Source organism: Pygocentrus nattereri, chromosome 11 (assembly GCF_015220715.1).
Source record: "Pygocentrus nattereri isolate fPygNat1 chromosome 11, fPygNat1.pri, whole genome shotgun sequence".
NCBI classification, from domain to species: Eukaryota; Metazoa; Chordata; class Actinopteri; order Characiformes; family Serrasalmidae; genus Pygocentrus; species Pygocentrus nattereri.
The window spans coordinates 19,092,614-19,105,227 of record NC_051221.1 but is presented as its reverse complement, the minus strand read 5'-3'; the positions used below and the strand labels follow the sequence as shown (position 1 = coordinate 19,105,227).

Here is a 12,614-nt window from a genome sequence, read left to right as displayed (position 1 = left end):
CACAAGAAAACATGTTCTTAGTTTAAGTGAAACCTTTATAAATTAATCTTCAGTAACACCTAAATGTAACTACTGTCTACAACCAGGACTGTCTACTTGAGGCTTTAGACCTGTCAGTCATTCCCAATGGTGGCCCTGGGGTATACCTTTCCTGAACAGTACAGTGTTTTTTTCCCCTTGCTCTGATACCGTATTCAATTAAACAGCTCATTAAAAAGGGCAGGGAATACTAGGACCAGGGCTGAGAAGTACTGATCTCTGTTTTTTATATTTAAAAAAAAAAAAAAAAAAAAAAAAAAAAAAAAAAAAAAAAACACCACAACAACCCTTAAATCAGGACCAGGCTTTGAGAATTCTGAAGAAGCAGAACAAGAAAAAAAAAAAGACAATTTTTTTTTAAAAAAAAAGGGAAGACATTTCATTGTATTTCTTTACAGCTCCAAAAAATGTCATTACAGTGGCAGAAGACCTTTTACACTGCAGACCAACACTCATAACTCATTTTAATCATTTATCCATCAAAATGACATAAAATATATATAAAAATGCAGAGTCCTGACAATGGGCTTGCTGGAATAAAATGAATGAAAGCTACCTGTACTTATGCACTTAACTTGGGTTTAAAAAAAAAAAAAACCTATACTTGATAGCCAATACAGATCCATATTTAACAGGGTAAAAACTGAAAAATAAAGGGACCAAAAAAAAAAAAAACCCCTACAAAAATATCGATGGCCATTCAGTATTACTATTGAAGGGAAAACAACCATCCCCATCGTATTTCGTGACTGTATCTAACACTTTGAATGTCACAAAACATACAAGCAAAAATTGACAGTCTGAATTAGGTGATGGGCTTGGCTTAGCTGCTGTCGAGTCGATCAAAGCTGCAGGGCACAGAACTGCTGGTACACAGCCAGGATGTGATGGTCCAATTCAGCAGTGAAGAGCAGGTTCTCCAGAGTGCCCATGTATTGCTGGATGATCACATGGTGCTGATCACACAGACAGGAAACAATCAATTAACAGAGATGCAAGAACTGCAGCCTCATTAGCAAAGCATCCACCAGAACGACTGCTTGTATTTTCAGTAATGTTTTAGGTTCCTAATACGTCTGACTATAAAAACACAACTGACAGAACATTTTATATTCAATAGATAAACGAAATGAGTACCATAAGGAAAATCTGCTGCAGTCGCTCAATGCAGTTCTTATACCAGGAAGTGTTGATGTCCACGCTTCCTGTCTCACAGCGAACCAAGTGCTCCGTCAACAACATGATGAAACGCTGAGAGAGAAAAGCACAAATCAACAAAGATGGTCATACTGGAAATAAACCCAATGTCATCAGAAACCGGTCCTGGTAGCAAGAGCGTAGAATTCTACAGGCTGAAGTTACCAATAAAGCCTTAATAAAACTATCTGGGCTTGGCAGGATATGTCCTTACCTGAAAGATGACAAGAAATAGGTTCTTCTGCTCGCTCTGCGCCGATTCCACTTTCTCCTGCAGTCTCTCAATCTGCTCCTCCAGCTGACCATCCTCATCATCACTGTTCTTTTCCATGTCCTCTTCATCACCACTATCCTTTTGCTGAAGATGCACACTTAGTTCAAGACAATTTGTTTACCCCACATGTACCCTTACTTTCTTTCCAAACAGCAGCCAAGTCATAACACACACACACACACAGTGTGTGGTTTATATATATATATATATATACACATATACACACATATATACACATACATACATACACACACACACACACAATATATATATATATATATATATATATATATATATATATATATATATATATATATATATATATATATATATATATATATATATATATATACACACATATACATATACATATACACACACACACACACACATATATATATATATATACACATATACATATATATATATATATATATACATATATATACATATATATATATATATATATATACATATAATAGTGTTTGGTATCAGTTCAGCTCTTCACACAATCAATGTTCTAAAGCTAAAAAGGGTATGAGGTTTAAAAAAAAAAAAAAACATTAGTTAGGCATTTGTCTATGTTTGAGCATGAAACCCTCTCTCTGTGCAACTTTCAAGGACCTCTTGTGGCTTTCTGTGGTTTTGTTCAGGGTTCAATTTAATGTAGTAGCAGGAAAAAACTTAGTAACGCATTGTGATGCTCAGGGAAATTGAACAGTGCAGGCACATTTACAGCAGGTGTCAGTGGCACTGTGTATACCTCCATTCAAAAAAATGGCTTTAATTTCTGTACCCTGTGCCTTGGCCTTTAGGGAGTCTCCTTGACCTTTTATGCAATTTATACCTTCTTGTGCTGCTGTTTCTCTAGCTTGTCCTTCGCCTCCTCCAGCTCCTTCTGGATCTTTTGGACATGTTTGTTCATCTTCCGGATGGTTGAGTGAAGAATCTCCCACATGTAAAGCCTGAAACATTTAAATAAAAAAAAAATAAAAAAAACCCACCCACATGTTAAGGAGCTCTAAAGCTAGGAAAACAATCTGAAGTGAAGATGGTGTTATGGAGACTTACCTGGTGAAATCATGGGCCATGTCAGAAGAAAAGATCCAGTTGGCCACAGCAGCACAGTCAACTATCTGAGTGCGAATCATCTTATCCACCAGCACTGCAATCATCTTAACAGGCAGACAACCCAGTCATTAATATGAAAACAGAAGGCACAGTTGGCACATTATTCTTAAGGACACTGATCACTGTTATAGAAAGTAAACTCATGCAAAGAACAGCAAATCCCTAATATGGTAATGTGTCCTGATCTACTGTCTGAGCTTAAAATCCAGATTATTTTGCAATATGCCCACAATTTTCCATACAAATTCTACATGCGCCCAGTTCTTGACAAAGGCTGCAACAAAGTTGATGTCAAATACAATTTTTTTTGTTAAATATCTGTCCAGTGCACATATTTTTATATTGTTATGCATCCATGTCCAATTCCTCAGGTATGTGACTTGCGACAACTGCATTATGGATATGCCCACTCAGGCAGGTGAGACCTTGTGTGTGAGCAGGGAAAAATGTGCAGCGCTGACCTGTGGGTGTTTCCTCCAGGCCTCATAAACCACCTTGAGAATGTGCAGTTTCCCTTCATCACTTTCTGTCAGAGTCTTCAACACTTCATGGAACCTAAGAGAAGTGAGCAGACAAGAAGGTAAACCATGTCAGCAAGACAGTGAGAAAGCATATTGCTTAGAATATCACAAGTCCACACACTCCCAACAAACTGCTTTTACAGATATCCTTCATCGGCTGGTTGGGACCACACAGAGAGGGAGAGAATCCTGAGGGCTGCAAGCCAGTGTGGGGTTCTGGAACACTACACTCACTTGGCAAGGGCACTGAAGGAGTGACTGAAGGACTTGGCAGCCAAGTGGAGCAGTGTCTGCAGGAACACGTCTATTTTCAGTGGGTTGAAGCCATCTCCCTCGTCTAGAGAGAGGGAAGAACTGGGTTTAAGAAACCAACAGCCGCCTCTTTACATATCTCTGTTAGACTTCAGTACACGAAATGAGACTGCATTAAGATATAAATGCACATCAACTTCAATAAACTCAAATGTCCAAATTAAAGACCATCTTCCAGCTACAGGCAAAGGAAATGAGAATCACGATTATGAAGAAAGATTCAATACCATCATCATCGTCCTGGTTGGGATTGGGAATCTCTTTCAGCACAGCCAGAATCTCTTCATTTGAGGCACGGTTTTTGATTGCATTTGTTACTGTTACAGCCGTAGCAAAGCCAGGCAAGGAAGCTGCTGCACAAACAAGAGAGGAATTATTTTAACACCTTACTCACCTTATTCTTCCTATGCTACATCAGTGGTGGTCAACACTGGACCTAGAGTACCCCCTGAATATTTTTTGTATTTTCCTAAATAATCCACAATTAACAAGCCCTGAGTCAAACTGAGAGCTAAAGAATTGGGGTCGTTTTCAGCCATCTGTAAAAATCTATACGAAATGTAGTGCTACACAGAAAAGTTCACAGCAGCATGGAAGTGAATTCGCAAGCTGCATGTACAGCTTATTAAATCTAGCAGTGCATAAAGTAAACAGTGACTAAACTAGAGCAGTCATCCCTGAAGCAGTCTTGTAGCTGGGAATACTTACTGTTGCTCTCATCCTCATATTTATACTGGAACATTGGTTCGGCTGGGATTAACGCAGAGAAACTAGGAGGCACAATATCTACAATCCGCTGGTGATACGACAGCCTGCAATTGGAGAATAAAGGCCAAAGTGAAGCTAAATGACTGAATGTGGTAAGTAAACCGATCTCTGATTAACAAATAAGACTGAAAAAGTGATTTACCTCATGCATTTTTCCAACACCTCTTTGACAAATTTGGGTTTGGGTTTTTCATTGTCCACTGTTAAACAGTCAGCCCTATTTTGGGGGAGAAATCAGTGCAAAATTAAATGGGGCTTTGATGTGGTTGATTAACAACCCAGTGATTTAAAAAATGCTAAAGCCCAACTAAAACTTAAAAAGCTGTTATCTTTCAACTGAGTTTGTTAAAAAAACAGCAGGAATACTAAAGCACAACATGTAGATACAGTAAACTAGGAGACAATATACTTTTATGGTGCCATGATACTGTAGTCCTGTTATGGCCATGATGCCGTTTTATTCCTGCTCATAGCTTTTAACCAAACCATATCAAACTGTTACTGACAGCAGCACAAGGCGTAATTTCATTATCATGAATTAAAATCACAATTTTAAACTACTAAAAATGAACCAAATAGCATCCATGAACCTGGATGAGTGGACACCAGAGCTTATGATTAAGTGGATGTATAATGCATGTAGATATAAAAGTGGATCTCACCAGTCATCCCAGCTCCACCTGAACTGAAAATTGCTCAGATGATGAGCGAACCAGCTGACAAATCTGAAACAGATATGCAAGTTAAGCTGATAAACCTGAAAAACGAACCATGACAAGTTTCAAACTAGTTTGAAATGTATAACCTCATTCAGTTTTTCGCAGGCTAGCTGGCATTAATTGGGGCCATTTTCATCTTTCACCATTACACTTTTCCTTTAATCACATATTTAAGATAAAAGTAGCCACATGATGGAAAACAAAATAAACATGCAGATAAATAATAGCTACAGCATTATTACTGCCAATAACAGCGTGATATTTAAGTAGTTTACACCAGACTATTCGTGTCTTGTTCAAGAGAAGAAGACAGTCACTCACCGATCTACGCACGTTGTGTTCATTGTGTCCAATCTCATGTACATCATCTCTGTTGCTTGTGCAAGCTGAAAGCAAGCTCAAGTTAAGGCTCGGATATCAGTAGTCCATACCTAATAAGTAGATTATTTTAATCTAAAACAAAAAGCAACATGCATAACAATGCAGTATGTTACTGCTTAGGAAAAAAATCCTCATCCCCTATGCAATTCAAGTTTCAAAACTCATCACATGCTACAGAACTTCTCTCTTAAAATAAAAAAAAAAGTTTTTCCTCCAAAACAAACTAAATCATGCAGGGCCATACAGACTGAACTGTAAACTGCATTTTCAGTAGAAAAATAGCCCAGTAAGACAGGATACAACTTGAGGTAACGATCCAGGCTGCAGCTTGCAGAGCTCAATCAGTAATGCCGTGTACATGACTTCAATATGAGGAGGAGAAGGCAGCTGAAATAACTCCCCAAAGATCACCTGAAACAAGACATAAAAGACCACCCAACAGTCAACAGTGCTATTCAAGGTAAACCATTCATAAAAATTACATGGAGATCTTACTGCTGGGGTGGGTCATGACATGTGGTTCCATAACATTTTAAAGTTTGAATGGGCACAGACGACCCGTCACAGTACTATACTAGTTTTCAAAAGTTTGGAAAATCACTTAATTTTTTGTTTATTATTTTGAACATTTTCAGTGTAGACTGAAATGCTGTAAAATGAACACCAGAAGAGATTTTAAAGGTGTTTTATTCAATCTTTCAAAGGAACCTCAAATAGGTAGTAAAAAATAATAAACAGAAAAATAAGCAACATTTTACTACAGCCATATTCATCATTCTGGACGCATCTAAAATGTCTTTTCACAACTTCCTTGAATATGCTATTAATCTTAATAGAATCAGTCCATACATTTATCTGAAACATTTATCACAAGCAGTGATCACAAACCTTGAAAATGTGATTGCAAATACCTAAACGTTCCACTGAGACCTACCTCAACGATGTGGTAGTTCAGAGGAATCTTATTTTTGCCAGGATAGCTCAGCAACTGGGCAGCACTGACAGACAAAAAATAATAATAATAAAAAAAAAACACGACAGAAAAAAATTGTAAGAGCAGATTTGTGTGGCCAGAAGGGACAATAATAGTATTCATCATCAAAATATTACACAACAGCTTGTAGTCAATGACTGACTACCTAATACTGTACAGTGCAGAGTTTATTTAGAGCTCACCATGTCTTTCTCTCTCTCCAGTGAGATTTGATGATGCAGTGCAGGTTCTCTTCAATCACAAACCTCTCCACAGAGTGACTGCCAGGCATGACCGGTCCCTGAGACCAAATACAACAAATGGGCATCTGTTTCTGACTTACCAAGCCACAGTGCCGTTGGTGTTTGACATTTTAATGATTATAATAGCATGGAAGAGAGGGCGCTACTCCTAGATCTATGCTTTAGATTAGGACACCTGACAGAAACCTGAATTAAGATCACGCACCAAAAGGTGAAGGGTGGGACATGAAATTTCATTGTCCTGTCAATGCTTAAAAGAAGCAAAGTCCATGTACAATTAAAATCACTGCACAAAAAAGCCTAGAAATGCTCCAAAAAGCTTGCAATAAAGCCTCTTTGCATTATCTTACATTAAAAGTGCCACCTTCTGTAAAATTGCCATTTTGGAGACGCTTGTTTTTCTTTGAACAGCAATGAAATACAGAACCGATGTTCTTTAAGGGAAACTGTATGAATCAAAGTTACATCCCTTGACATTTTAAGCCCTTTCTAATGTGAGATGTTCAAGAGAGGTTCCCTGCTGGCCTCACCGTTGGCTGCAAAGCAGCCCTGCTCAGGACGCACCTCAGGAGCATCAGTGTAGTCAAACATGCGAAAGACGACGTGTGGCATGGGGTAGACGGCATCATCAGAGTGGGCTGGTGGGGTGAAAGGGGGCAGATTGTGCTGCAGAGCCTCACACAGCACACTGTCAAAGGCAATGTATGGCCTCAGGATATGACGTTCTTGCCAGCGATCCTTTTTCAGCTTCTGCACTTGAGCCCACAGACAGTCCAGATACTAAGAAAGGATGAGAGGAAAAGATTTAAAGCGAAACAAATGGTGATAAAGGGTCCACTCCAAACCCTCATCACATTAGGGCTCATTCAGATGTCCCTCATATACACAATTACTGAGATTAGTACAAGAAAGTTGCACTCAAAAAGCTGATTACTTAGGTTTATCTGCTGTGATGCATCACCATCTAGTAGATTCTCTGACACATGAACACAGTTCACTAAGCTGACCAGCCCAGCGCATGTATGTATTGTTCACATAATACATTACCACGTGCCATGCCAACCCAATGGCAAACAACTGTTGTGACTGTGACAACTTTCCAACTCTGCAGGCTAATAAGGGTTGCCTGAACCCAACATAAATCACATGCTGCCAATCTTTAGACACAATGGCCCACATTCTTTAAAGTTGCATAAAAAAAAGCAGACAGCCTTTCATCAAGTACAAACTATTCTATGTAATATTCTGTCAGTGAACTCTGCATGCACTCATTTTACCATCAGATCTGACCATACATAACTTTGATGAATATAAGTCAGTGTCCCAAAAAAGACATTAATTAGCGTGTAAAGGTGTATGAAGGTATATTAAGACAAAGGTCTTATAATCCTGATAATTCCGAATTGTAGCAAAATGATTATAAAAACCTGAGATCCTCTGAATTCCTTCATAAATAACAGTAAGTAATTCAAGTTGTTCTGAGGTCAGAGATTTACACCTAGTGCAGTATTCATGGCTTCATAACACCTTGACCAGAGGAGCACATCTCACCTCTTCCTGAGGGTGGGGTTTCTCTGCTGACCAAACCTGCAGCATGGGCACGTGGATTTTCTGTCGCCTCCTGAAACACATTACACAAGATTTACAATCAGGACCTGTGCCCCGTCTCACAAAGATGGATTCCTGGCTTAGCCAGCAAACTTTAGGCTTTGTTTTTCTGCCTCACAATGTTGAATCACTTTTTAAACAGAATTCATCAGCTTGGTAACTTACTGCCACTGCACACAAGACCTGCTCAAGAGCTGGTTAAGTTTCGAATTTGAATCTTTCTTTCAAAAAATATGCCCCTCGACCACTCCTTTTGCTTATGACTGGCTATTGATCATAATAATTATGCACGAGCGTTAGTCATAGCTTGAGTAACTAAACCTGGTGAAAGAGAATGTTTTTATCGACCTTTGTAAAATCAACTGGTTTTATCTGTTACATTTCAGGGAGCTTAAATCTGTCAAGAACTCTGTCTTTATTTAACTTGCATGGTGAGACAGGTCCCCAGGTCCTGGCACATGAGCTCAATTGTTCTAGTGACTCAGAAACAAGACATCTAAACTGTGTGATTTCCATCTGCTTTCACCAAAAGGAGTTAAAAAAAAAAAAAAAAAAAAAAAAAAGTCATCTGTCAAACTACTCACTGATTTTAATAACAGAAAAGTCACACAAGACACTGATTAAATGAGACAACAGGACAATGAATAAAGATACACTGTGCAGTGGACTGTAAAATTCATAAGACTCTCCTGAATGATGTGATATCATCAATTGTGCCTGAAAATAAAGAGCTCCAAAAACTAAATAAAAGGACGCACTTCAAATAGCCATCAATCTGGTTAAGAAGGCGATCCATCTCCACATCTTTCTTCTCATAAAGCTCTTTGCCAACCCAGGGCAAACAGGACAGCACAGCATACACATACCAGTCGGAGCGCACCTGCAGTGGAGCACATACATTAGCAAAGAGTTACTGCACTGATTACAACGTTTTAGAGAATTAATATTGAGTACGAGATGAGCAGCATGCACTATCGGAACCTTCTAGATGTATCTGCAGCATCACCTGTGGTATGTCCTCCTCCTGTGTGACACTAACAAAGTTTTCAAACATGGCGACCATGGAGGGAGCTGCAATGACATGGCAGTTCACCAAGTCACTAAGGAAACGCACCTACAAGCGAAAACAGCAAGTGAGGAATCATGGAATCATTCAGGGATCATGTACACAAAAAAGTGTTTAGGTCTTGTTTACAATGCAGAACACATACCAGGTAAACAGCTTCAGAGTAGAGGTTTGACTTCAGTGTTTCTTTGAGCTGTCTGATCATGGCCTCCACAAACTCCCCTCCAAAGTTGTAGTTCCGTGCATTTAAGAGGCCCACCAGTGTCGTATACACCGTTAGCTTCTCTGGTAAGAGCCGCGCCCTGCCAAGAGACATTGGATAGTCACATGCAGTGATTTGATTAATTTTATACTTTGCATTCAGATGACAACCCAAAGCAAACAACTTACACAGCACACAAGATGCGCAGGATTTTGTTTTTATAATTAGGCAGATCTGCTTCCAGGACGCCTGCTAGGCCTTCCAAATTACTCTCCAAGGAGGATGTGCTCTGGAAGCAGAAGAGAGACAAAAGCTCACACAGGTCACTTTTAGCACTAAAATCAAAAGTATAAGGGTGACGTTCCAAGTAACGACAAGATCAAACTCAATCAACAGACTGTAGGGGTGGGCAATGTGTCACCACACGCTTTTCTGAGCACACTGTGGATATCATCAGTTCTTCAAGAGCAATGGCTAACTACAGGTTTCATTACAAAGTGAGAACAATTAGACCTGTTTAACTGGACGTAGTGCAGTGCACAAAACATTCAATAAAAATCACTAGTTGTAGACTTATTACTATCAGCATCATCTAAGTTTTCCATGATCCATACGGATCCCCTCCCACCATAGAATAAGTGCCAATGTTTAACCACAAAAATGTGGAACAGTTTTACTGTCACTGTTGCCTTTTACAGTAATAATTCCCCCAAATCTTGATGCAGAGAAAAGACTCAGACAAAGCAATTGTGAGCCACATGAACAAAACACAGCTCAAAGCAGTTAACAATGACAGTCATGGCTACTAGAAGAGCGAAAAGCACCTTGCTTTCCCTGCAAAATTAGACCAGGCTTAAGCCATCAGTAAAACCACTGGGGTATTCATCACTGCAGATATGAGGCCATACTCCACTGTGGAATACAATAATGTTGAAAATATGGTGAAAGTATTCAAGTCATGCTACAAAATCCTCCCTCTCCCTCTCACACACCAGTATGAAGATCACCTAGATGTTTATGAACAGAAAAAGATAAAAATCATAAATTATTTTCTTGGCACGTGATCCCAGAGGGAATACCAGTGAATCCGATGGACAGCCTGTGCTTAAGACTAACCAAAAAAACAGCTACTGAGATGAGATGGAACTGGATCCCAGGTTTGCATCCCCGTGTCTATGCTGTTGCTGTTAGAATCACCTTTTTTGGATAATAATGGCTTTAATTAAATTGTATCACCACAGTTCTATAAAATATGAAAATAAATAACTAGTTTAATAGATCGAGTAACAATCTTTTTATTAAATCTCAGAAAAACTACATATCGGCGACGCCTGTCGCGCATCATGAAAATGTCTCGTGGTAGCGTCCACCCCAAATACAGTGCCTTAGCAACAGTTTCAGACTACTCAACCGCAGGAAGAGGAGAACAGCAGTAAAGTTCTCTCCATCATCTTACTTTTTCTCCAACTCTGCATATCAGCGATTCGAGACGGTCCTCGATTTCAATAGGCTCAGACGTCCTCCTCCTTTTGTGAGGCTGTGCTCCTGGATCACAAGAGAAAGGCACAAGGTTTATTTTCATCTTCAGTCGGTTTGTGGGACAGTTCAGTAACACGCTTTCCAAACAAGATCACAATGTGGGCCCCAACCTGCTCCACGACAGAGCTTACAAAAAAGTAGATGGTTTCCAGCAGAGCTGGGCAATATATCAACGTTTACCACCATCACGATTAAGTAGACCACAATATATCACAGCATCTCTTTCTGAGAACTGTGGATACAACCAGAGCTGGAAGAAGTGCATGCCTGACTAGAAAGAGAGAGGAGAGAGAGAGAGGAGAGAGTGAGGGGAAAGAGAGGAGAAAGAGAGGAGAAAGAGAGGAGAAAGAGAGCACCCGTCCTCCTGTTTAACCTCCTGGATTTGGTGCAGCACAGAGTGAAACGCTGAATCCAAATAACCAGATGCGCAGTATTTTTAAAACATGGCTCTAGCTTATCAGCTTCAAATGATCAGAGAGCAGAAAGTAAATATAGTGACACGTCGTGTATCGTAAAAAACCTTCCTGAAGTATCGTGGTTTTGGTAAAGTTAATTCGCTCTAGATCGTGGCTGCTGGCGCCGCTGAGCTGAGGTCAGTTTCCTATTTGAATTTTCCAGTTCCACCTTAAACGCTGCAACAGTTAGCTAACTAGGGTAGCTAGTTACGTTCTGGCGCCTCAGGTGCTCCTCCGTTTAAGGTGGAATGGGGAGTCGAACAAGAAGCTGGGGAATAAGAAAGCCGACATGAGCCTCGAGGGGAAATGAAACCAGCTCCATGCAGTCAACGCTGCGGCTAGGAAACAATGTCGGCTATGGGCGCCGGTGCAGCGCCGACCCCCGCCTTTCTCTGCGAGGCGGGACGGAGAGCTAACGAGCTAAGTTAACCGAGCAGCATGGCTGGCTCGCCTGAGGTGGCGCTAGCGTTAGCTACTCTGCTAGCTCCGCCGCTAAACTGCCTTAGTGCGCGGGTTTTAGACCAAGTCCTCCGAGTACACGGTCCCAGAGTAACTGCGAGCGGCGCCGAGTGGCGCCGAGCGGCTCCGGACCCCGGCCTGCGCCGCGGTCTGTGTAACGTTACCGAAGCGCTAACGGCCTCACACACAGCCCGCTAACTGACCGTCATTCTCGTCGCTGTGCCTTCTCCTCGACATTCTGCCAGACCCGGTTACCAGTCCTCGGATGCACGCAAGCCTCCTGCGTTCGGTCCTCCTCCAGATTTATCCAAGCAGAGCTGTTTCGGGTTCAAAAGGCGAAGACGCACCACCGCTGGGGCAGCTAGCCACCGCCACAGATAATAAAGGAGGGCGGGACTCCCTCCAAACGAACATTTCCGGAGCAGCAGCGCCTCCGCCGAAACACCACAGAGTGCGCAGAGAGGAGAGTCGCCACTCAGTGAGGAGCGTTGGAGCAAAATCGCACTTTGTAAACGCTTAAACATTTTCCTGTAAAAGAATGCATCCGTTTTCTAAACAGAACAGCACAAAGCAGTTTAACGTCTCTGTACGCGTGAACCGCCTCACCCAGCCAATCAGCACGCAGTAGCAGCAAAGCTAGCGTCCTACTGCCCAAAATATGCTCGCTGTAAAAAAAGACAAAGACAAAGGAAGGTTTTCTTTGGGTT

General features: G+C 40.8%; 1 protein-coding gene across 2 annotated transcripts; it reads right to left on the bottom strand.

The window, feature by feature from the left end:
• Positions 1-328: 328 nt before the first annotated feature.
• LOC108443936 (nuclear cap-binding protein subunit 1) lies at positions 329-12,317 on the bottom strand. Of its 2 annotated transcripts, none has more exons than XM_017724859.2 (23): positions 12,111-12,317; positions 10,911-10,999; positions 9,643-9,743; positions 9,398-9,554; positions 9,193-9,300; positions 8,945-9,066; positions 8,130-8,199; positions 7,143-7,358; positions 6,519-6,616; positions 6,277-6,340; positions 5,643-5,753; positions 5,283-5,347; positions 4,905-4,967; positions 4,385-4,459; positions 4,183-4,286; positions 3,702-3,827; positions 3,397-3,499; positions 3,103-3,196; positions 2,582-2,685; positions 2,358-2,475; positions 1,451-1,594; positions 1,177-1,290; positions 329-995 (listed from the first exon to the last, which is right to left on the bottom strand). In XM_017724859.2, the coding sequence occupies exons 1-23, from the start codon at positions 12,142-12,144 to the stop codon at positions 882-884; spliced, it is 2,394 nt and encodes a 797-aa protein (XP_017580348.1). In that variant the 5' UTR covers positions 12,145-12,317; the 3' UTR covers positions 329-881. The 2 variants fall into 2 exon arrangements, with proteins under 2 accessions (XP_017580348.1, XP_017580349.1); XM_017724860.2 differs by having other exon boundaries at positions 3,702-3,824.
• Positions 12,318-12,614: the final 297 nt, after the last annotated feature.